The following is a 26,137-nucleotide window of genomic DNA, read 5'->3' on the forward strand; positions in this document are numbered from 1 at the left end:
GTCTTGTTCAAAAGCTATATGTCAGCTAAAGAATATTTACATTGAAGTGCTTGAGAAACAATTGTATAGCTTTTGCGCTTTCCCTCCACTCTTTCATTTATACTCACTTTCCTCTGTTTCATTCACAGTTCCTCTGTGCTGCAGCCAGTTCTCCTTTACACTGAACTGATGGAAAAAGGTTTTATTCTGTGAAGGAGAGGAAAAGAAAGGTAGGTTAAAAAAAACAACAACAAAAACCAGTGAATTTTTGCATCCCTGCTGTTTACAAAGCAGTAATTCACAGAATACAGCATTTAACCCATATGTCTGGCCAAAAGGTTTCTGTACAGGAAGTACACCCACCCTTTCTTGGAGCAGTAAACTGGGAGTTGCCTTACTAAATAATGGCCAAGGTGGGGATTTTGGAGGAAGCAGGACATGCCAAGGCTACGCAGCCAGCACTATTCAAGGTTTTCTGTATTCATGTTCAGAGCTCATTTCTTGCACACTTCTTATATACATTTCCTATGTAGCAATCAGCCTATTTAGCAATTTCACTAGAATCTCATGTTCTGCCTTCCACATTTTGCAGGAACATTTTAAGCTTATTACACACTTTACCTTCAGCCCAGTAAAACTGACAAGCACAGCAATTCACCTCTGAGCAGTTTGTACACCACCTTTCTCTGGCTGCAACTTCTCCCTCCAGTCAGACAGACAGATTCATGTTCCTCTCCTTTTGTCTGTCCCTGTCACAACAAATCCAACTTTGGCTCTGTTTACTTGACATCCACGTCAATGCCTGTGTTCAGCCCGGTTTGCCCAGCCTGCTACATCCCCCTAGCTCTGTGGGGACACCCTCCCAGGCCTCTCCTGAATTTTGACATCTCAAAGCATCTTGTTAACATGCTAGTACTGTCACAACCACTGCAGGTTAGCTCACACTGCTGATATGCAGGATGCACTCAAAGGAAAAAAAAAAAGTTCCTTAAGCAGCATTGCAGGTCTAACCTCACGGATGTGTCCTGTCATGTTTTTGGTCACCAGTCATGTTTAGTTAGGAAGCCAAGAAAAGAGAGAGAAGTGGGCAGAGGAGAAAAAAAAACTGAGGTGGTAAGTTATCTAGCCATCAGCAACAATCAAGTTGGCATTACCTTTCGATGAGGTGAATACTCATCTACAGTGCTGAAACAAAAAGGAAAATCACAATTATTCTTTCCAGCCAAAGCTTAGGAAAAGGAAGTTTTAGCTATAACAAACTTTACAACATTAGAAAGTTTTTAACAGTAAATGGTCACTGCAGAAGGGCTGCAGAAGTTCTTCAGGAAAAACTAAAGGCATCTGGCACAGCCAGAGAACTTTCCTTGGACTTGCATAATCGATGTAGTGAAAAGCAATGCTGCCAGCCCATGAGCTGCTGCAGTAGGCTAACACAGCATTCAGGGTCACCCTCAAGGGCACAGCTCCTTCCACTTCCCCAATAGCCAAACCATAGAAACAACATCCATTTGTTGGAAAAACATGCCGATTAGATATCTTTTATAGATGCCATAATTACTAGTAAAATAATAACCCTGAGACGACTATTCCAAGTGATTTGCTTCTCTGCAGAGAAGTACTGCAGAGCAAATGAAGGTACCATCTGAAGTCACAGACTGCAACTTCTGAGGGAATTTTTGCTAACTTCTCCACAAACTTTTGCTCTGTCTGTAAGTAATCCCAAACAAAATTGATGGGACTGAATGTTGAGTCACAAACACTGCCCAACAAACATCAGAAAAAACTGAATAATCTAGCCTTAGTTTTAAGAAGAGATGATTTGTAAAACTGAATATGTCACTTTTATCTACTCATCACTTTACTGAATTACAGAAAGACAGCAACAAAAATAAATTACACTCTGAATAAAAGAAGACTTGATCACTAATACAATCAATACTAATACAATCAATACTTACTGGCGGCGATGCATCCCAAGTATCTTCTGAAATTCTTTCAGGTCCTTCTCAAGAACAGGATACTCATACACATCATCTAACACATTTCTGTATATTGTCTACAAAACAAAGCAGTATATTAAAACACCTGACAACTCAAACATTAATCTAAGGCATCACATCAGTGGTCTAAGTCAATTCAGGCACCATTCTACTAAAACAAGTTTTATCATTACATTTATGCAAAACCTGTAAGGAGAGAATGTTCCTGTTTAAATTTACAGACTGGTCAATATTCAATATTCTTTAGAAAAACACTCTTACTTAGTACTGTATACCAAGCCAGAGGGCAAAATTCTTGTACTATTTTGTCTATAAACAGGAAAATTTAAAACAACTGTTGTGGCTATTACATGAAAGCTGGTTAGGTCAGCATAACAAATTCTGAAGCACAACAGCTCACCACACCATCATCACTTACCAAAATGATAACAAATAGGTTCATCAGATTAAGATTTTTAAAATGGCAAATATTCTACTTTACCCTTTCTCACATTTGCATGCATTTTAAACTGAGTTGATGTCTCCCACAAACTCCCACAACTCTCCCTAGCTGTAAACTAATACATAAATAAACCTTACTTTTAATTTTGGGGGAAGACATTGTCATAATCGAAATTCTAGGAAATATTTTCTCTACACTTTTTCTGCATTTGCACGTAGATCCTTCCCTTTCCCTTCTAAGAAACAAGGATCACATGCATGAGCTGAGTCACCAGGTTTGCTTTAGCCCCCACATTCAAAGATTTCTGCATGAAGGATTTTAGCCTACAACCCTCTATGTTGGTTTTGCACACGTAACTACAACAATCATTAACATTATTGTCGTTTAATACTGCACTTTTTTCCCATTTTCTAGAGACCACGGGAGTTCCAGAAGTTTCATATGCTAAAGTAATGCTTTTAATGTTGAGTGTATTGACAATACAGGATTTCTGTTCAAACTGACTATATTTATGGCATTTAAAGAAGACATATGTAAATCATTTTATATTATAGATTTCATGGAGAAGATCCAAGTATGAAAAAATATGTTTTATAGATTTTGTTGTTTGGGCTTTTTAGACACAGTATGCAATTAAACAGTGCTGAAATGCATCACAGAAATTGTTTCAATACCTTTAAAAATTGTTTTAAATGCTCATCTTCGTGTAACCAGTCTTTGTAGAGGGAAGTCCACTGAGACACCAAATGCAAGACTTTTCTTTTCCTACAGGACACATCGGAGTCGTCTTCTTTCCCTTGGTGGTTCTTAGCACAATAGGTGCAGCAGGTTAAGGAACATATAACAAGATCTCAAAGAAACTTTAAAATTAACTGCTGGCAAAGACTTTCCAATAATCTCATTTGCAGTGAAAGTTTTTTTTTCACTGCATTGCTCAGTTTTAAATGTTTTATCCTGTCAGGAGCTTTAGGAGTTTCATAACTTTGGGGAATGAAATTCTCAGTAATAGAAATTTCAATTCATCCTCTGTGCCAACAGGATTTTTTCTCCCTTACAGATTAGAGAGGTGAGTCTATAAAAGTAAAATCAATTCAAAAGGAATTATACCATGTTCAGTCATATATTTTCTGCAGAACTGAGAATGAACTTTTGCCCTGCAGACCAATGCCAACGTGAATGTCTGTGAGAAGAAGGGCAAAGCATAATAATAACAACACAAAAAACAGGCAAAGGAAGTCAGTTTCTTTTTGCCTGAACAAATTATACTATCTGCAGAAGTGACACTATTAAAATTTAAAAAAAAAAGAAAGATTTTTTCTACCATTGTTCTCTATTCATAAGGCAGAAGCACCAAATGTCATATGATACCCACTTTGTACACTGCTCATGTCTCTTCATGGTTCTTTGTCTTATAAGGTAAAAAAATTGATGTTTTCACCACAAAAGTTAAAGATGGGGAAAAGATTTAAAACAAACAAATAGTTCATTTTATAGCCACAAGTTTATTCAAACATTGACACATTTCGTAACCTATCAAAGTCGTTAGAAATACATGAAAATAAATATTTTATCTCAGAATAAATTAAGACTTATACCCTGTATTACATGATAAAAGGAGCAGAGACTGTAAAATTCTTTACCTTTTCTCCTTATGTATTCTGTAGTGTATTATGCACATGTAGGCATTCTATGAACTAACATAACCTGGGGAGGTTTTAACCCCTATTTAAATTCTACCTTGTCACCATTATAAAAGTTTATTTATCTTCAAACAAAGCTGACATAAAATTGAATTGTTGCTATGAGTTAGGCATTTGTCTCAAAACCAGGCATGTAACTTTGACACAAGGCTCAACAACAGATAAAACTATAAGTAAATGTGTGACCCCCGTGAATACAACCTTCAGTAAAAGGATATTGCCTCAGAAGGGCCTGGCACAAGTCATCAGTCGTCATGAAAACTGTGTATGTGAGAAGGAAATCATCCAGGAGAGTTTCTGCAGAGGAAGACAAAAAAAGCCCAAGGTACAATACATTAGCAAGAGCAGGAAGAAAGTATCTACTCCTGTTACTGTGCATGGTAGGAACAGGACCCCTGCCCTTAAAAAAAAACCCCAAAGAATACAGAATACATGAAGGTTTAAGTTTCAAAAAGTTAATAATGTGTTGCTACTGCAGAGATCAGTTCCTTTATTTAACAAGTACATCCTCAGCTCCCAAAGCACCGACAAGCACAAAATACTTCATCATAGTTCAGGAACCAGTAAGAAAGAGTCCTTATAACACTGCCTAACAAACACTGCCATCCTGGTTAGCTCAGATGCACACAAAGCAGCCTTTCCACACATTAGCTTGTTCTGGAAATTCAGAAGAATACCATTTAATAATAAGAGAAAAAAACTAGCATGGCCATGAACTGTGATTAACATCTATGCACAGTAGTTGAGAACCATGAAACAAATACATTCAAATTTTTAGATGGTTGGTTAGTCTTGTGTGCACCACTGTAAGTGCTGAGAAGTTTTCTCTAAGGTTTGTTCAATTGTACTAATGAAGGTTTTTTCTCCTCCTGGTTTCTATCAGGCTAAAGATAGTTGCTAACACACCATCCCTCATCCCTACACACTGAAGCTGTAGCACCTCATGTTGTCAGGACAAATGAACAGTTTAGGATTTCAGTGTCACTTTTTCATTCCTCATTCCCATATCACACTATTTTTAGGATTTTTCCAAACCTTTACTGCACACATCACTAGGTTTACTCCTGGGTGACAAGGCTCAAAGTAATCTCATGGTGGTCTTCAAAACCCCAGCGGCAGAATTGAGATAAGACCAAGCCAGACTTTTCCTGGAGGTGTGCTACAAAATTATATGGGGCAACCATCAGAGATGGTAACAAAAGAAAATTTGTCTAGATTGAGATACTTATTTTTATCTCCTGTGAGGAGGCCCAACATGACAGGCTACCTGCAGTGTCCAATATCCCTATATTCAGAGCTTGCCTGTGCGAACCTCTGAGCATCCTGGTCTAACTGAAGCTGCTTCCAGCACAGGTTGGACCACATGATTTCACAGCTCCCTTCCAAATGAAATTATTATAAAATTTTTAAACAAATTTGATTCCAATTTTAGTAAACTACTCATGCACAAAGCATGATCTAGAGTATTTGGTTCACACAACAAAATCTTTTCTTTATTGCAAACAGACAATGTAATTGGTTTTTGTAACCACAAAATAAAAATGGCTGTTTCTTTCTCTAGTGTTTCTTGGGGTTTTGGGGGTTTTTTTTTCCCAAATGGTAAGATTTTCCTCAAGTTTTGAGGGATTCCTTTTGACTGTACTTATTCTAATTTCAGCAAATACACTGTGTTTCCTTTAACAAGAGAACAGCTCTGGTTTTTTTCAGCTAAGAATAGTAACATGGACAGAGGCTGAACAATAAAAGAAGTGATTTCAGTTATACTGTAGAGCAAAAATATTTTACCAGTATAACTAGCTGATATTAGTTAGCACCACACTAAGCTGTGATTTAAGTGGTGGATTTACAACTGCAAACGCTAAGGGCCAAACCACACCTCACATGAGAAAGACAAGCCCTGATTTCTGTATCCTGATTTTCTCCCTATTTGTTTGTGATCTGTTCCAGTCAAAGCTAGTGCTTTTGTACAAGTGTGCAACTGAGACCACCCCAGCAGCTTTCCACAGCAAGGCTACAATTTCACAATAATTTAGACCAATTTCTGTTACAGCTGCTTTGGACCTTATCAGTAAATTATTGATCCCACAGCTGCGGTGCACAATGGCAATGAGAATTCATCCATGTATCATTCAAAGACAGATGTCACGTGGATAAACATGGATGGATAGCTAATGACATCCCACCCTGTGAGCATGGGACTCAAAATACCTCCAGTGTCTTTTGAAAGAATTAAAATAAGTCTGTCTCACTCAATGCATATAACACTGTTGGTCCAGAAAGAGTCCTGATCTAAGGAGGCATAGGTTAAACTCCTTGCACTCAGAAGCAAAACAATTAAACTCTTTATTCTACCCAACATTGTTAAAAATGGTGGAAAGTATTATCTCTGCAGAAAAAGAGTATTTTGTCTCAGTAAATGAAAAGACATGGTGAACAGCTTGTTCTCTATCTGAAAGGTCATCTATTCATTCTATTGCACGTCTTTTGGATGGTACAATGAGGCTATTAAATTTGGAGGTTTCACAAACATTTATTTGGAAACAGCTGAGCTTGGAGTCAACAAACACATTTTAGTTCTTTATTGAACTATGTGACTGTGTAGTGATCCTCACAAAGTCAAAGAGATGTTTACACCAGATTATTTCCCTAATTTCCTACTCTGTGTAGGTGACATCTGAGTTTCAGCAAAACACAGCCATGTGTTCGGAAAATAAATCGACTCCTTGTTGAAGCAAAACGGCAATATTATCAAATACTTCTCTAATTGTTCAAAAGAGTGTGACTTTATCATAATAACTGGTGTTTAGAAAAGGACTTATATGTTTATTTCTATTACCTGATAACCTGCTTTCCAGATATCAATTCTTCCAGCACCCCAAAGTGTTGGGATGGAAAGAAAGACTGGTTTTATTATAATGTCAGTTTCTTGCTTTTTTGTTTTCTTTTCTTTCAAGAGCTATGTTACAGACATTTCTAATGCAATTCTCTCTCAAAAAAAACCCACCAAATCCCAAAACCTACAACAAACCAAACAGTGATGGAAAGTCTGGAACTGTACATTTGCTCAGATAATTTACAATTAGTTTTAATCCCTCTGTTCATCTCCATCTCCATCTCCACATCCTTCCATTCAGTTTCTGGTTTCTAACAACCCCATCAAAACAAGATATATCACTCAGAACACTTAAAGTTGCCCATATGTATACACAGTGATTTCTTTTATCCTCTAAATGCAGAAGAAATGCTAAGAAGAAAAGTTAATAAATTATGTTTTATACCGCTTGTGTATAGGCTAAATTTCTTCAAATTGCCTCTGAACATGTTTAGAAATTTAAACCCTAGAGGAATGTTTTGAACAAAAAAAGTCTGGATTATACATGTGGTCCATTAATGGCACCACTCATCCATTAAATTACTTTAACAAGTAAGCAATGAAAGTGCTTTGGCAAGATTTTGCAGACATCACCTAAAGACTTAACAATAATATTCATATTTTAAAATGCCTGAACTAGTTTGTAGGTATTTCCCTGAAGTCTTACTGTTCACTGTAACTATCTTCTATATTTTCTTCCTAAATGCCCTGTAATTTAAACTCATTCCAGAATATTTTTTCATGTCATAGAAGGAACACAAAACCTGAGGGTGTACTCATACTTCAAAAATAATTTGCTCAAAACAAACAACTGCGCATTTGTCAGACACTTTTGGACATTAATATGTGTCCACAAATGATGATTTGCTGGTCTTAATCTACAGATGGAGAGAAAAAGGGTAACTATGAGAGGATTTATTCACAGCATATTATTCATTCTGTTACTAAAGGCCACTAAGAGCAATAAATTTGAATGAGGAAGAGCCGTAACTGTACAAGTTGGGCTGACAATTACAAACAAAAGTCTTTCTGAGATTTTTCTGTTTAGTCACATTTGATTTAAGAGTTACAAAAGGCAATTCCAGTCAACTCATTAATAATTTACAGTTCACCATACCCTCACTCAGAATGGCAGTGAAATGCATACCCCTTTTAAAATTTTACTCCGTGTTCCAGTTTCTGCCTAAATTTGTGACAATTTTCCCTATCATTCCTACAGAAAAAGTTTTTCTGATGTTTGTAGCAAACAGGGAGAATAAAATTCACAGTAATAGTCAGAAAAGACATTGGAAGGGAAATCTTGGTGCAGATGCCTGTGATGCTACTTTTTTTTTCTCTTTCTCATGATTTTTTTATTTAAACTTTTTCTTCCAGCCATCAACCTAACTTTTCTTTGTTCCTCACAATTTTCCTTTATTTGGCTAACTAATTATTACAAAGTCTGGAGTTAAATTGCAGCTATGGAATATTTCATTTCAAAGACAATTTCAAGCATTTTAAAGCTTCATTAAGACATGCAACAGAACCAGCATGAGTCCCATGGCCTCCTGCTCTTGCAGCTCTTTGGGCGCAGCCTTAGGCAGTAATCTCACCACACCAATTCTGTGTGAGTTCCATAAGCATAAAAATAATAAAAAAGCAGGCACTGTGCTTGTTTGTTATTAAATAATCAATTTGCACCAGCTTCTGCTGAGACAGTTTCTCCCAGGCTATGAGCCCCTTCCTCCTCCCAAGTGAAATAAAGCATGGACACAGCTTTACCAGGAACAGTTAGTACTGCTCCTCCCATTCCTCTGCAATGGACAAGTCCCTCTGCAAGACACATTCAGGGTGGCTGAAAGAGCAGTATAGAGACACTCTCACCCATGTGAAACATCCAGGGAGAATCTGCTTTCAGCTGCTTCCTGAAGGAGCCAGCAACACATCTACATGAGAAATTGCAACTGTATTGAGTGTATAGGGTGATGACAGCCAACAGCAACAATGGGGAATTTGGTGGGGTAGGGGGACCTACGGTCCCAGAGACAGGAAATTATAAAATATTTAGATGAACAACACATCATATATTCCCACCTACTAAAAAACCAGACAGGATTCCCTGCTGCTTTCTGTGTTCCCACCTACCTCTCCAACAGGAGAAACCCTTTCTCTCTGAGAAGACAGCTCTACAAATACCAGCTCAAGGTGATGGTACAATTATAAATGCCAGGAGGAAAAGATGGGTTTCCTACGTGGGTTTGCACACCACATCTGATTTTCCAATGGTTTATTTTCTCCTTTCTCCATGCTGCTCTCTAAGCAGGCTATCAATTACTAAGGTTTAGGACAGAAATTAATACAGAACTGTAAAGAAATATCATCTGTGACACACACTTAACAAATCGGGACAGGCAGTACTCTTCTTGGCAACTTTTCAGTACTCTACTTGCCACATCAACCATCTGTACCCTCTTCTCAAACTGGAGCATTTTCCTAAACTACTGCAGTGGTATGAGGCACCAGTGGAGCAGCCTCACTTTAATGACTCGTAATATAAATTCGAAGATACTTAATCTAAAGGAAATGCCTTTGTCACACTGAGTAGAAGTTGAATTCATTTGATTCAATTAGATATATTTAGGGACAGCTCTAAAAAGCAAATATAAAAAAAGCTATCTCATAGAATGAGCAAAGAATGAAAAGTATGGAAAAGTTCAAGTATTATAGATTGCTACAGATCTCTAACTACCCACCTAGCAATCTATATGTTCCCATATTATTTACTAGCCTGCATGTGCATCAACCAGCATCTTTAGACCACCACAGCTGAACCAACAGTCATATACATCTACATTACAGACATATCCAGTAGCTCAGGCTGCATTTAGAATACACCTATTGACCTACTGCTAATATTAGAGATACTGGCCAGCTAAGCCAGATATAATTATTCCTAATGCCTGAGTCATTAATCCCTTTATACACACATGAAGAGATAACTTGATGACAAATTCCAGTTTGTCCTGGTTTTCAGATCACACTACTACATCCTGAATAGATTTTGGTTTGTTAGTTCTCAATGGCTACCATAAAAAACCCCAAAAACAACAACAACAAAAAAAAGCAAACAATCAAAAGCAGAAAAATAAGCCAAACAAGTCCTCCCACCTTCAGTGACAAACAGACTGCTGAGATGACAAGAACCATTCTCTTTTCATATCAGACTTTACAGAGCAACTTTTCAGGCTCTGTCCTTTCCACTCTCTGTAGCATTCATTTTTCCATATTTTATCCTTTCCATTACATGCTTATTTAAATACTATGAAAAAAATAATGCTATGCAAAACAAGGCAATAAAAAGATTTAAAACATCCAATGCATTGAGGTTTTTTCTTTATAGCTGCATGGCATACAAAAGGCAAATTCCTCTATACAGAGGAGTATAAGCACATAGACTCTGTGCATATAGACTCTATATTCTTTTCTCTGTAGACTTTATATGTAATGTACTGTTAGTTGGGGAGAGGGTACTGACAGTGAAATCTGTTAAACAAGAAAAACAAGTAATCTGGGGGTTTTTTTGTTTGTTTGTTTGTTTTTACTTATCACTATTCTGAACCCAAATCTCTTAGACTTTGCACTGTACAAATCCATTGTGAATGGTTGTGCAAGAATTACAGAAAGATTTAAAGGTTTTTCAGGCGTGTATTCCACACTAAATCGGATTATAAGAAAATATAGATAAAGCACTGGAATGCAAGTCTTTTTCCCCTTTATGCAAAGCAGTGATTCAGCTTTCTCCAAAGATTTGCTGGTGGAGGCGAAACCTGTATGGAGATTGAAGAAAAAACCAAACACCAACAACAAAAAAGAGAAAAAAAATTGCCTGAATTAACAAGCCACTGGAACTCAGTAACTCATAGGTGAAAACTACTCTTGCCACCATAGTGGCAAGCTTCAGTCATGCTACAGAGTAGCCATCACTGTCACTATGTGTATGAGAGTATTAAACTCAGAGAAAGAAAACCACGCACTGAATTAAAAATATAACAGTCTAAACCCTCTGCTTTCCAAGCAGAAGAAATCACTAAGCGTCCTTCCTTCCTGCTCAACTTATCTTTCAGAAATGTAACAAATAAAAAAGGTCATAATAGCTTCCTCATCCTCATCCTGTAAGAACTTTAGTTGGTTGGTTTATATTGTTTGTCAGCATCTAGGAACTCCAGCAGCATGAAATACAAGTGGGGCTGCACACACATTTTTCAAACATCAATGCAAATTCTGAGGGACTTTTGTGTGATAATGAAATCTCTTTGGTGCTTGAGGAGGGGATATTTTTGAAAAAGACAAAGAAGAAGAGAAAAAAAATGTATTTTAGACAACACAGAACAAATTCTAAAACCCTCTAGCTATGCCATTTCCCATTTGTGACTATGGCAAAGATGATAAGATGACCATATGGTCAGCTTCTGACATCTCCTTATGTTAATACACTTACCAGTATTAGCCAGAATTACAAATGAAATAATCATCAACAACTCTACTCTCATTTACATTCAGTGCATCATCTCTACCCTGCAGGACCTGACAAATTTCTCTAACATTTTGCAAAGCTCATCCCCCAGAATATATTTGGGAAAAAATGCTAGAGCAGCTGAATCCTTTAGAATTTTTATCCTGCTATGACTGAAAAGCTGGGATCAATGACACTAATGCACCTTCTGACCTCATAGCTCATACTGGAAATATTTTTTTAGAAAGAAAATATTCTCTGATGGGGTTAGCAACACCATCCTGATCAGAAACAGTTACGACATGCATCTCTCACAGTCATCAAGAAAAGCAGCCCTATGAGATGGGGTTACAGCTGGGCAAACAGACAGACGAGCCCTGTGCCTGAGTAAAATGGATGCTGATTACTTACTATTCTATAGGGAATAAACAGTTTTTTCTATCTTAAATAATCAGTCACTTAGTTCAAATTAAACAAAATGAGGGCTACAGCAAAGCATTTCCAAGTTTTTCAGCCTCTCAGTGCTGACAGCTCAGAGCCTTGATAATTTCTTGTCACACCTCTTCCTCCCTTCTGCAAAATGAGAAAAATTATAACACACCTCAAGGAAGGCAATAGTACACATAGATTTTTTGTGTGGTTTAGTTCATATAATAAATACTATGGAATGCTCTGAAACCTTTCAGCAATGCAAACACAGGTCCTGTGTTTGAGAGTTGAGCTGTAATCAGAAAAATGCTTGTTCTGCAGAAACGGAAAAACGATTTGATGGCAGCAACTCTTTTCAAAGGTAGAAGTTTCTCAGTAATCTGTAATTCCACAGCAATTTACTAAAAATGTCAGGATGTCTCTGAGCACAAACAGTAAATGCAAATTGCTATCTGATCTAGCAAGATATTGTTCATGTCTGAGAGGTCCCAAACCTCCCTTGCATTCAGCAGATGGCAATGGTGCTCAGGACCTCGCAGGATTAGCCCTTAATTCAAAATCGAATCCTCTAATAGTGCTATGCCACCATGGACACAGCATGAAGCAAAAAAAAATGAAAATGATGTTGAGAAAGAAAGGTCAATGAAAAAAAAGAACATCAATATATAATTTGCTGCTAATGTATTAAAACAATTATAGTAGTTATGTCACCTAACCACCAAGGCACTGAGAAATCAATGCACAAAGGAATAAAGAGCAAGACATTTATTTCTGGCATTAGGTTAGAAAACTAAAATACATAAGGGCAAGATATTTAACTTGTACAACCACATTTTTTTATTGGAGGACAAAAGTCAGAACTAGGAATCATTTCTAAGGTCATCTCCCAGAAATTTCTGGCAGTATTTTAACATCTGCAGAATGAATTAAACACATTCTGTCTGGTAAGGTCAAAGATGCTCCTAAAGTTGCATTCCAGTTGCTGCTATCACATGTATTGGAGCAGCTTCTTATTTTGTTGGAGAAACAAAAAGCCCTGAAACCACAGGCAGAGAGCAAATGTCAAACTTGTCCTGCTTTAATGAGACACTAATTTTTCCACACAGAAATCTGAAGCTCTCTTTTTCCCCCAGGTGGGAGGGAGCCCTGGTGATTCATGTGCAGCTATAATGGTCAGGGTTACTTGAAATTATTGGACAAATCCTCTACGCCTTACACATTTTGGAGCATTAGAAATGTTGCCTACAGCAGCCACTCTAAGCTATTGATACTTTTTGTTAAAAAAGTGCCTTTGACTGCTGCAACTACAACACTGAAGCTTTCCATGCAGTGAAACTTGACAGTAAAGGGAGGTATTCTAATGCACATGTGAAATGTGAAATCCTCACACAAGCAGAAGGCAGACACTCCTTGTTCACATCAGGCATCTCCCAAAGTACTTAAGGAGAAAACCCCATCCTCTCTTTCCATTGATTGATTATAATAAGCCACCCAGGCCAGGATTGCCTGAAGCAGCAGGACAGAGGATGAAAGACTTAATGGTTCCCTTTCATATTTCTGCCCGCAGACCAGCTGCCTGAGCACAGCCTGCTGCAATGTGCCCTCCTGGGTTTGCACCTCCAGCTTGCACATTGCCTGGCACCCCAGGCACTGGGGTGGCTCACTGAAAGTTGTATGAGCAAGTACAAGGCAATGTTCTACTTTTCTGCTTCTGTCTTGCACAGGAACTTCTTTGCACCAGTGCCATCACCCTCCTGCTCAGACAACCAAGGAGATGCAATGTCTCCAGCTCAGAACCCACAGTGACACAAGTTCCAGGTGCCACTGAGAGCTGCCACTGCCTCAGCAGTGCCAGCAGCACAGGACTTTTTGTTGCCTGGTGGCAGCACAGCATACAGCCATCCTCCAGCAACTGCCAGCAGTGCACAGACAGGGTGCACAATGCACCCTCTCTCCCCTCTGCCACTGGAAGCCTGGCCCTACCAATTGGGTATTCTAAGGTGCCTTAAGGCTGCTTGAGCCTTTTGCCTGGTCCATGAGTCCAGAACACATTCCAGTCTAAAGGGAGCCTGAAAATCCCACATTCAGCTTTCAGAAAGATAATACAAAGAAAGATGCACCTAATCTTTATTCTTTTCATCTTTGCTGTCCAACACTTACGTGGCATTGAAGAATAACAAAGTTTCAAGTTCAGCATGTCTTTGTCATTGCTGAATTGGAAAATCTACTCCTAGGAAACAGTAATCTTCAAATCTAATATTATATATACTCATAAAAATCATCGCATCTTCAAAAAATGCTTGTGAGCTCCTAATTTCTAAATCGTTGAGATGCTTTAAAACAGTCTGCTTCTCAGTGACATTTCTGAGAACATGAGCCCAAATTCTCCGTTTGCACCCCAAAATTACATATATATTTGGATACATATATTTAAAAACTCTTAATTGGCATTATTTTCAAGTTGATACTATTAGCCCCAAAAGGCTTTACTTCCAAATCCACTTGGACAACATCCAGTCCAGCAGATTATGACAACTACAGTATAGTGACCAGAATACATTCCATGCTGGTACATGGCATGGATAAAGGACAGGTCACACTACTGGCAGTGCCCACCTAAAGCTCTGCAGGTCAGGTACAATGCCTAGACTTCAGCATGCAGCATTATCCCATCACCGGCTGCTAACTGCTTCCCATACAACCAGAGGGATGGGTCCCTTAGGGGAACAGAAATGTACAGATCCACACTGTGTATTTTTGAAAGCGTTTAGCAAGAAGCTTTGATCTATTATTTCCCCCCCTACAAAGCAGCAAGGGGAAATTTCTTTGTGCTTCAGTCCAAGGAAGGAGGTATAAGGAGTATCTTGTTTGCCCCTGGGAGCCAAATTATCATAAATATGCTAAGCAGTGCAAACCCCCCAACATGTGGCACTGGAGCATGTGCAGTAAACATCACAGCATCTCTTCAGGGAAGCCTAGCACCACAAAGCCTCCACTGGCAAATTGCCCTGGCTTCTGTAGATTTGACAGAATTGCCTACAAAGGGAATTATGGCATTTTCATCTGTTTAATTTGGTCCAAATTTCTATACAAGATGGGCATAGCATGCAGTAGACTAATGAGCAGACCACACACTTCTTCCAACACAGAAAAGGTCAAGTGGTGAGATATTTTTGGTGTATCGGGTCACGCACACTAGGTTAGGGTCTTGCATACACAGCTGTGGCCCACTGTCATGTAACCTCAAAAGCAGAGTCTCACTTAACATCTTCTGACATATGGAGGAAAAAGGCCTGGCAAAGGTGCTGCATGATTGTGATGTGATACAGGCTCTGCTGGGGAGAGGGCAGAAGGGAGGGAGGCATACATCTTGCAAAGCCCACAGCAGACCCAGACAGACACCAGCATACTGCAATGTCACTGCTGTGGTGAAGGATGCCACCTCCAGCATTTTGCCCAGGGTGTACAATACTTCAGGCTGATGGGCAAACAATTCTCAGATAGCTCAGAAATCACTTATTCGATATTTAACAACACATGCACAGCGGAGGGAGGGTGGCACGAGGGACGTGACATCCATGAGAACCCAAAAACCAAATAGGGCCATCCTTCCATCTTGCATTTCCACACCTGTCTTACTCCCCTTTCCCCAGGGCAGTGAAGCACAGCTTCACAGTATAAAACCAGAACAATGGGCACCAGAGCACTCATAAGACAGCTGCATTTTGCTTCCCCAGGTGGTGAATGGGTGCCAAAAAAATCTGATGAATTTCACAATGGTGGTGTTAAAATACATTGTCACACTAAGTGTAGACTTATTTATAAGATATAGGTCCTTAAATTATGCCCTGAAATTGTACTTGCTACACGGAGACACCCATATCATTCCAGTGACAGGTTAACATGTAATTAAAGACAGCTTTTATGCTCATTATTATCACAACTTAATGGAAGACAGCAATAAGAAAATGCCTTGCACATAGTCTGCATATGTATTAAGAACATCGAAAAACTTCAAACAATTGTGTTTGTCAGTACAACCCTGTGCTGACAGCTGAATGAAAGCAATCACGAAGGTTCTTACTTGCACTGTTTAAAGATCATACAGGGGTAAGACATGAGGAACAGATATTATCCAGAGTTCAGCTGCCTGTAAGTATTAAAACACCTGCATGGGCATATTCTCCTGTGGCAGCTGAACTGTGTTTGTGTGCAATCTGGTTCCTTGCAATACAGTGGGGTAATTTTCTAAAGGTTTGTATTCACTTTTGACATGATTTCAGATTTTTAGTGCTATTTATTGATTCATTCACAAAAAAAAAAAACAAACAAAAAACAAACAGATGCAAAACACAGCTCTCAGATAGGAATAACTTTGGACTGGTATAGTCCACCTTTCTTCCTTTGTCTCCTTCTCTTCCAAGTCTTATGACATACTGTGTCTTTCATGCACACACTGGAAAGCATCTAATGCAGGAGATGCATTCTGTATTTCACTGAAAATGTTCAATTTTTAGCCCTTCATCAAGACACCCAGCTATCTCCTGGACTTTCACAGGGCACAGAGGAATCTCTCTCCTTGGCTGCCAGGTAAACCTCACCTTTCTGCACAAGCACACATGTATCTGATGCACACAATGTTAGGGACAAAGGTAAGAATCAAAAACTGCAGTAACAGATCATCTGCTCTGTGACCACGTTTCACCACTACAGCACCTGACTAGTGCTCACTGCCATCTTTCATTTCTATAGCTCTTTTAGGCTCTAAGTGCCAGCAGTGTCTTCATAAAACGTGCTTTATTGTGCCAGTGTACAGAGAAAAGCAGGCAGATATGGGCTCAGGAGAGGGGGAAGGTACCAGCCAAGGCTGAGTACACAAACCCACTGCCCCATGCAGACACCACCAATGCTGGTGGCCAACACCATCAAATGTGAGTCAGATGGTGATCCCACTGCAAAATGCCTTTGCCTATCAGTTTTTCAAACCCTCTTCAAATTAAATAAGCTAACAGCATAATTTCTCAGGATTCTTTTTTATTAAACTGATTTGCTTACTCAATTAGTCATTAAATGCAATTATTAAAAAATCGTTTTTCTTACTAAGAAGCAGTATGCTTTCTACATCACCACTGCTTAGCCCATGGGAAATCATCAGTTATGAGATGACAGCCTCAGACTGCAATCACTTTGCCATGGCTGCAGCCTGGTAAACACTTCTGCTAGGTGTAACACTTCCTACAGCCTCTTTCAGGTTACAAAATAGTGAGCATGTATTTATTGTTCCTAAAGAACCTGTCAGAGAAGGTAGCAAAGCATCTCAAAGGAAGACTCTGAGGATTACATATCACCCTTCAGCTAGATGAATACTTCATATATAAGAACATATATTTAAAAGTGATTTTCCATATCAGTTTTTAGAAACACATCACTGATTACAGTAAACATACAGGAGCTGGAATTAATTCCATTAGGAGCTGCTGTTCTGAAGAAACAGTAGCGCACATCCCAGAAGGACAATGAACTATAATATGCAAGCTCATTTAATCGCTGTATCCAATTACAAGGAGGAATAAATCATCACACACATGCCTACGCCTGAATTTTAAAAGGTAAATAGATCATGAATAGTCAAGCCAAATGCTGTGAACCTCTGGATTCTCAGATTAGCAGAGGAAGTGGCGCATTCACTTCCCATTTGAAATTCTTCTTTCATTAGGAGCTTGATTGTACAGAGCTGACATTCTCTGCAGTAAGGGTTCACAAAACTGACATTCACCTCAGCGGAGTTTGTGTATGGTCAATGACAGACTTTCCTGGTATCTCTGCCCTGATGCATACTCAGGACTCCCCTAAGTCACAGGGGGTCAGAAGAGGAGCTGGCTTTCTTCCAAACACTACAAATAGCAGCACTTTGGGCACCTGCTCCTACCCTTTGCTGTAAACTCCCTCATCCCAGATATATGACCATAAGCTCCAGGAAGAGCTGAATCCTCTCCATTTGTCAAGAAAACACAGTACAGCAGTTTCTTGCAAAGCTGATGGCATTTTCTTGTTTTCCAGATGCTTTTAGAAAACTGTTATCAAATATTTACCATTCTTTGTAATCAAGAACATAGTTGTAGCTTCCCAAATTACATCGTACTAACCTTGGCTCCCTGAACAAATTTCCTATCCATTAAACTATGATGTAACATCAAATGTCCCATGGCCCATTTGCATGTCAAAAACCTCACCCCAGAAGGGAGATTAGATTCTCATTAATAATAGCATGATCTGTACTCACACATCAAAGAAAAAAACCTGTTCAAAGTATTTACATAAGCTGCACAAGCAGGCCATGACGGATTTGCCTGGAGAGATGGGCCATCATGATGGAGACTGTAACAAAATTTCCCTCAAGCCACTGCTAGTACATACACCACAAGAAAATGCCTTCTTGGCAATGGGAGAAGCCCAGTTTCAGCTGGCAGAAACCTTCCCCTGCCTACAGTTTTAGACTTTGCTTGTCCAACATGCCCAGCTTTCCCAACTGATCACATCCCAAAATCTCCTTGTGTGCTTTGGGGCTTCTGCCCGCAGCAGACCTCAGAGGTCCCATGATGGCCGTGGTTCCCCAGGGTGTCACGCTGCCCTGGGGAAGGGCTCTGAGTCCATCAGCAGCCCCAGCACTGACAGAGCCTCCAAGGCGTTCACAAGCTGCTGTGGCCTAGGAGCCCTACAGTGCACAAGGAGAGCAAGGAGGGAATAGACAGTGTCCCTTTGCTTCCCTGGCCTCCTCCAGGGACATCCAGGGGAGAGGACAGCGAGGAGCCCGCAGCATATCCAGGGCTGCCTTCTCACAACAGGCTGGGCTGCAGCAGACCAGAGAGGTCTGCACCTGCCTTTCCATCCTAAGAACCACCTGGCTGCCCCCATGGAGCCTCTTTGTTCAGGGCCTGTCTAGCTGAAGTGGAAGTGAGGAGGCATTGTGCCTGCCAGAAAGTGGGATGCATGTGTGTGCTGAACTGCTAAATCAGCCTGTTGTAGCCTCCCTGCACTGCTTTATGGCAGGTACCAGGATGGAAATTTTCCACCTGCCTGATACGGAGTTAAACTCTACAGACACAGAGACAGCTAACATCTACAGACAGTAAGAGGAGATGGGGTCACCTTATAAGCAAAATGCTTGCATTTACCCATTCTTGGTGGTTTTCACACTTTAGGGCAATGCTACAGGGCCACTGCTGCTTTAAGGCTTTGAATGAAAACCCTTTGACAACGGGAATCTGACAAATGCTATTTGTTTGTGGTTGTTTTTCACTGTCATTTGTTTGCTTCCAGCTTGTGGCTGTGCATCCCCCATGATGTTACCAACAGTATCAACAAACAAAATCCCATGGACAAGGCTCCTATGGGGCAGGGAATGAAATCCAACAAGGGTTTCTTTATTTCATTGATGCCAGGGCTCTGAATTCACGGCTGGGAAAGAACAAAACCAAGACTGGTTTTCTCATTTTAACTGCAGTGGTTCCTAGAGAGAGGTCAACTACCCCTAAATTCCAAGAAACGGATGTGAAGAGGGTTAAAGAAAGGCTGCTTGTGGAATTGGCAGAGCATTGTGGGCAGTGAGAGGAGGAGGGATAATGGCAGGAGGAGGATGCAGAGTGCAGAAAAAGGAAAAAAGGAAAGAAACTGAAAAGCAATAAAACGCGAAGTATAAAAGCTTCCAGCAGTCCCAAGTCAGACAGCAGGATTTCTCCATGATTACATCTCTCATTCTGGCAATTTATATCTCCATCAAATCTCAAGTTCAAGCAAAGGAATAAAATCACATTTCATGCCAATTGCCATCACAAGAAAACCAAAGTATTTTATTATTAGCTTCCATCAAAATTAGACTCATCAACGCTGACACTTTTTTTACATTCATCTATTTTCCCCAAACTCTCACCCTAAAATGTTTTTGCACTCAGTGTCCTTGTAGCCATCACATTTTCACATCATAGAGAGAGCATGATCTTGGTTTTAGAAGGATCTCACAAGCTTTTCTGAACTAAGACAAGGTCATCTCATGATCTCAGCCTGGCTTGGGAGATAGTGGTGTGAGCTGCTGCCACAGCTACAGCTCACATCGGTATTTTTCACCTTGTCTAGAAGATGGGACAAGTAATGTATTTTATTGCAGTAACTGATGCTATTCTGAAAAGCTTTCTGTCAGTGCCAGCCAGCTATACTCCATGAGGACAACTGACATCTCATGAAAACCTTTGGCTGTCAAAGTGCTGTAATTCTACTCCTATTTCAATCTTTGAAAGCATCAAAATTGACTCTAAAAAAACAAGCAGGACTGTCTCCAATGCCAACTACATAGACTCTCATAAAAGATGTTATATACCCCAAGTAATGCTAAACTGAATCAAACCTTTCCCTCTAAAAAAAGCAACAGCAATTTAAAGCCTGCATTATGAGCTTACCAATTGCAGTTAAAGCACAGAGCTTCTGAATTTATGCTCAATGCATTCTGCTCCATTATCTCCTTTTAAGACAGGCCCCTCCTCTCTCACAAAAGTATTCCTACTACAACCACCTAGTTCTACATCCAACAGCCAATCTTCTCCCTTGCCCACTAAAATCAAAACCTAGCAAAACATCACAAACCACAGCACAACACCCTGCCAACCTCTTCCAGCACACAGCAAATTTGGCCTTTAACAGCTGCTGTCTCATCTGCTCTTTTTCCTCCCTTCCCCTTGACTATGCTAGAGAAGGCAGCAGCCACTGTCAGGGCAGGGCAGAGCCTGGCTCTGCTGCACCTGGTAACCCAGAGTGTGCTGGCAGCAGCTTGCCAAGGCCCCAGACCTTCTCAAGCAATTGTGTTTATTCAGCTACACAGCAAGCAGAGGCACTCCACACTGTAACGCAGCCCAGGGTTCCCAGCTATTAAGGGAGGTCTTAAGAGTCCACAAAAAGCCCATTGGGAAATAGGCAGAAATCTATACCAATTAATGGTTCACAAATAGGTCTTGGGTTGTGGCTTTTTGTTCTTAATCTCCCTGGGTGACCTCTGAGCCCAGGGATTTACAGAAAGCAGTAAAGTGGGAAAGAAAAGGACTGCATCAGTACACTGCACAACCAAGCATCACCTAACAGCACTAACAGGGAGCATGACAGGGAGCCTAGTAAAGTAACAATCATTGTACTTTGGCTATAGGCAAAACCAGTCCCACTCTTGCTCACAAAAAGACCAAGGCTTCTACTTCCATAGTACTGTGAAACTGCTTGAACTCAGGGCATGTTAAGAAGGATTGCGGGGGAAGAAGGAATTAACAGCATGAGAGTAAATTTAGTTCACAAGAGGGGAAAAAAGCCGCTTTGAAGAACAGATTTCTTTCAGATTCTTAATACACAACCTCAAAGCACAGGTCTGCAGTGAATCCATCCTTCCACTCTGTGGGTGGGGAATGAAGGAGCTCTTTATATTCCTCAGAAAACATTAATTCACAAGAAAATAATTGTATTATAGCAACTTGGAGCACTGGAAACACTGGAATTCAAACTCTGAAGACAGCACATGAACTGTTTTCTTGGACTCAGAGGTACAGCAAGCACATCAAGATACAGTTTTATCTTTTCATCATTCTTACATAAAAAAATCCCCCATTCCATAAAAGCCTTTTCCAAAAAAAGAAAAATAAATTTTAAAATCTGAATTTCAGAGAACCATCTCTGAGCTTTATGTCGTTACAGATGCTGCTTTCAGGAGGGAATGCTTTGCTGTATCCTAAGAACAAGGTTCCAACTCCACAACCATCACAGCAGGTGCTAATAGCAACACGGGAGTCATTAGTGTACAAATGCCCACTTAGGTCAGCAGCTGGGAAATCTTGGTGTGACCAAAGAAGAGTACCTGGATGACAGTGCCCAGCTTTTCAATAGCTTGCAGATAGTAAAAGGCCTTAAGAAGAAAGAAAAGGAGTACAATACTAAGCCGTGAGAACAATGGGGGACCTGTGGTGAAGGGCCCCATGTTTGGGGTTCCTGAAGGACAAGGCAGTCTGTGGCTCCCACTGAAGGAACAGGATGTGTAGAAACTTTACAAGAAGCAGAAACATTGATATTTCATTTTTACAGCTCCTGTTCCTACTCTCACAGCTAACTGACCTGCCAGCCCACACACCATCTGTTGCTATTCCTCTTACGCTACTCTCTTAAAAATCAGGTCTTACTTTTCATCTACTAGAAACAGCACTTTTTAGATAATTGTACAGGTTTTATAGTCAGCTTCGGTGAGCCACATTCTGGGAAACTATGAAGCAGGGCTGTATCTGGGGATGAGAAGATCTAGAAAGCTGTGTCACCTCTGCAGTAGAGGTTATCCTCTCCCTTCACGTTCTTGGTGGTTCGATGAAACTTCTGCAAGGGAATGGATCTCCAGTAGACAGAGGTCAGCAAGAGCTACCACAGTTTAGATTCATTTCAGAATTTCACTATAATTTTTATTAAGCTGCTGTTGACTTGTTTTGGTGTTCTTATGGCTCACTAGAGGTAGTACGGCATTAGTTGCAACAGAAGGTACCTGGTCCGCTTCATCTCCAGACCTGCAGCTGTGGAACTGACCTAACCTCCTGTGTTAGCATTTGAGCCAGACAGAGAATCAACCTAAATGCTTGGCATACATCTAAGATGACAGGTCTCTTGATGAGAGACATTTCTTTGGCATGACCCCTGTGCAGTGACTCCGTTTTCCCCTTCAACTTCGTGGCCCTCAGTCCAAACCTTCTGACCTGGGAACAGAAGTTATTTCTGCTACATTTGACACTGACCAGCCACACTTGAGCAATTAGAAAAGGATTCAGACTAAGACAGAACCTAAAAAGCAACATCTGCTATTTTTTGTACCACTAAAATACAAGAATTTTTATAAAGTTTTCCAATAATTTTTTATCCCTTCCATGCACTTCTTGGCTTAGCACCACCAGACAATTAGGAATTATCAAAAGCACCATTCTGTAAGAAGTTCTGTAGAAATGCTTTTCAAATATACAAACATGTCTCTTTATGATCTCAGCTACTTAATGCACCGGGGATATATATATATATATATATATATATATATATATATATATATATATATATATGATAATATATAATTCCATGTATCTGAAATACTCCATTGACTTGATAGTTACAGCACTTAGACTTCCAATGTCATGAGAGCAAAAGGGAAGTTACAAATAACTGATTGAATGTCTTCAGGGTTACATTTCCAACAATCAAAATGCTTATATCACTCAAGCTTATTTTACAGTACAACAAATTAACATTTTCTGCCTTTTCTGACTTGGAAGCCTTTCCCACTGTCAAAAGAAAATTACCTTTACCCCTAAAATTATTCTCCTGATAGACCTACACTTCCCAATTATTTTCTGCTTAAACAACTAAGTTCAAAAACCCTGATATTGTCAACAATGCACATCTTCATAATAAACAGTTTCACACTAGGCTTTCATGACAGCTCCTTATCACTTTCTCACATAGCAAAAGGTGACAACTGGCAATAATGAATCACTGAATTACAGGGAAAAGACTGATAAACTGACAATACTATGATCCAATTGGCTGTCATATAGAATAGTAGCTTTTTTTCTGCGAATTTGACTCAAACACAGAACATTAAATACTAGGGGCTCTACCAGGTATTCTTGCATTGAGTACAAAAATAATGTATGTAGGTGCCTGCAGTGCACAAAGTTCTTTGGTGCTCCTGGGCACACCGAAACTCCTACACACATGAAAAATTGTGGATTTTTGATGGCTACCTCAGTTACTTTCTCCCCCTGAAAGGGTCCAACTTGCTAAGTGTACTCACAGCATAAAAGTATTTGCAGTGATGAACTGATAAAATACCATCTGTATCTACAAAGAGAGTCCTGATCATGCATAGGAGTGTTTATCATTCCCCATGTTGACTCTAGTTTCCCAGTCACTGGATACAACGGTGGGACAATTCAGGAGCAGTATTCCCAGACTCAGCCTTTCCAAAGTTTGCCCAAACAAGTTTTAGTGCCCAAGTGCAAATAAACCCTTTTCAGGCTCCGTTTTTTCCTCAGAAAAAACTGTCTGAGCTCCTGACACTAGAAAGCATCTTAGACATATTCCCCTCATTGGCATTTCCCATTATCTTCAGCACTGCAGCATGTGACACACTGTCTGTCTGTAGTGAATCCCAGACATGGTGCTCCTTCTGCAAGCTGATTCAGCTCACTACTGTGACAGAAAATAATCCTATCAAAGGGGAAAAAAAATACTTCCTATTAAGTTACCTAAATCTACTTGGCACAAGGTCAAGCCAAGTACAGAAGAGATGGGGTAGCATGGCAAAGGAGACTTAGAGAATGTGAGACCTTTCCATTTGAGAAGCCAGTGTCACTGCTGGCAGCCTTGGTCCCAATTCCATGCTACCCAGAGCTCCAGCTTCTCTTGTCCCAGCTTCAAGTTACACCATGCCATTTGCAAAGCCATTCAGCTGAAAATGCTGCTGCCACTCTCCTGCCAGCTGAACCGACAACAACAATAGTTGTCCCACCTATCTTACTATAATCTTAGATTCTAATTAATTCTTTCCAAACTACAACATGCTGCATGCAATACTCTGGGTCAGAGCAAGGATCCTCATAAAAAGAACTAGATCTTTGACAGAGCATGCCCAACAGAAGAAAAAAGAACTCAAAAAAAGATAAATACGGAGTTATCTTCCTCAGACCCAACCTCCTATCTTCCAGCAACAGGCAAAGTAGACTTTCCAAATGGGAAATATCACTGCAGTGATGGAGGTTTTGCCAGGATTTTGCCTAGTTTGTGTTTAAACCCTTCCAAATTTTGGCTTCCACAGAATACTCACAAAAACAAATTCCACACTTTAACAGTGCATTATACCAGAAAACCACTTCTCTTTATTAGTTATAAACCAAATAATTTTGCTGTGTTACAAAACACTTGCCTTATTATGAGAAACAATAAGCAATCTTTACGTCTCACCTTCCCCACACAATTAATAGTCTTGATTAATAGATCACCAAAAATCTCTTTTACCAAAAGTTGCCTTCTTATGATGACCTGACCTAGACTCTTTTTTCTTAGATGTATTTAATCTATAATTCTAATCACCCTCGCTGCCCTTTACTTCATTTTCAACCTGAGCTGGGGGAGAAGAAGGAATCATATTATGCATTCCATATTTCAAAGTTACACAATTGTATAACTACAGCTCTTGCTTGGCTTTTTTTTTTTTCCTAATTAGCCTAAATACCACTTGCCTTTTTGACCAATGCTGATTAAAAATTGCCAAGAACTATCCACACTACCTCCACAGACCTATTTTCTACATGGTAATAGTCAAGTCAGCACCCTGCTGAATATGTATAATGAGAATTTCTCTTCTTCATGGCAGAAAAACACATTACTTTGCATTTTTCGAACTTGGATCCCATCTGCAATTTTATCCCTCAGTCACTCAGATTTTATTCCTTTCATCTTTCAGTAGCCATAGGGCTGGTTCGAGGGGCCTGCTCCCAACTTATTTTCCCAGTTCTATGCTGCCCCATTCTTACTACTTTCATGGGACTAATTTTGAGTTGGATCAGCTTCCTGATATAGCACACCAGCTCAAACAGGAAGTCAGATATGGGGATAATAGGACATACAAGAACATCTTGCATGGCCATCAAAGGTGAAACTATGGCTCTATTTATCAGGAGACCCTCAACCATTTAATAATAGGAGCACACGCTGTTACCTCAGATTTCATCCCACACTCAGCAGCATCCAGTCTTCAATGGAGAATTCCCTCCATTTTAAACACATATAATTTACTCCTACCTTTCATCTTCTCTCTCAAGTAATTATCAGTCCTGAAAAGCATCTCCTGCCTGATCAAAACGATCTTTAAATTTCTTTCGGGATTTTTGGCAAGGGACTTTATCAAAAGCATTTTGAAAATATGAATATGATACAGGTACACCAGATCATATCTATCCTCATGCTCTTTCAAACATTTAACAGCCCTACAGGATACACAAGATCTGAGCAGTCTGCAAAAAATAATCCCCACATTTCCTGCTTCTCAGTATGTTTCTGTATGCATTTCTTCCTTCTGCATCAGCTGTACTGACACCCAATTTCCCAGCACAAATTCATAACTTCATGCTGAAATTTTGCATCTAATCACACTCCTGCAAGCAAGTC

At 39.7% G+C, this 26,137-nt stretch overlaps 1 protein-coding gene across 1 annotated transcript in view; it reads right to left on the reverse strand.

Moving 5' to 3' along the window:
- Positions 1 to 26,137, reverse strand: part of RAPGEF5 (Rap guanine nucleotide exchange factor 5) — a 157,462-nt gene that overhangs the window by 31,436 nt on the left and 99,889 nt on the right. Inside the window, exons 12-16 of the mRNA XM_038128762.1 lie at positions 4,340 to 4,418; positions 3,096 to 3,240; positions 1,938 to 2,035; positions 1,134 to 1,164; positions 108 to 186 (exon numbers count right to left, since the gene is read on the reverse strand). Of these exons, the coding sequence (XP_037984690.1) occupies positions 108 to 186; positions 1,134 to 1,164; positions 1,938 to 2,035; positions 3,096 to 3,240; positions 4,340 to 4,418 (432 nt within the window). The remainder of the gene's footprint in view (positions 1 to 107; positions 187 to 1,133; positions 1,165 to 1,937; positions 2,036 to 3,095; positions 3,241 to 4,339; positions 4,419 to 26,137) is intronic.

The sequence above is a fragment of the Motacilla alba genome, chromosome 2 (assembly GCF_015832195.1).
Source record: "Motacilla alba alba isolate MOTALB_02 chromosome 2, Motacilla_alba_V1.0_pri, whole genome shotgun sequence".
In the NCBI taxonomy this organism is placed as follows: domain Eukaryota; kingdom Metazoa; phylum Chordata; class Aves; order Passeriformes; family Motacillidae; genus Motacilla; species Motacilla alba.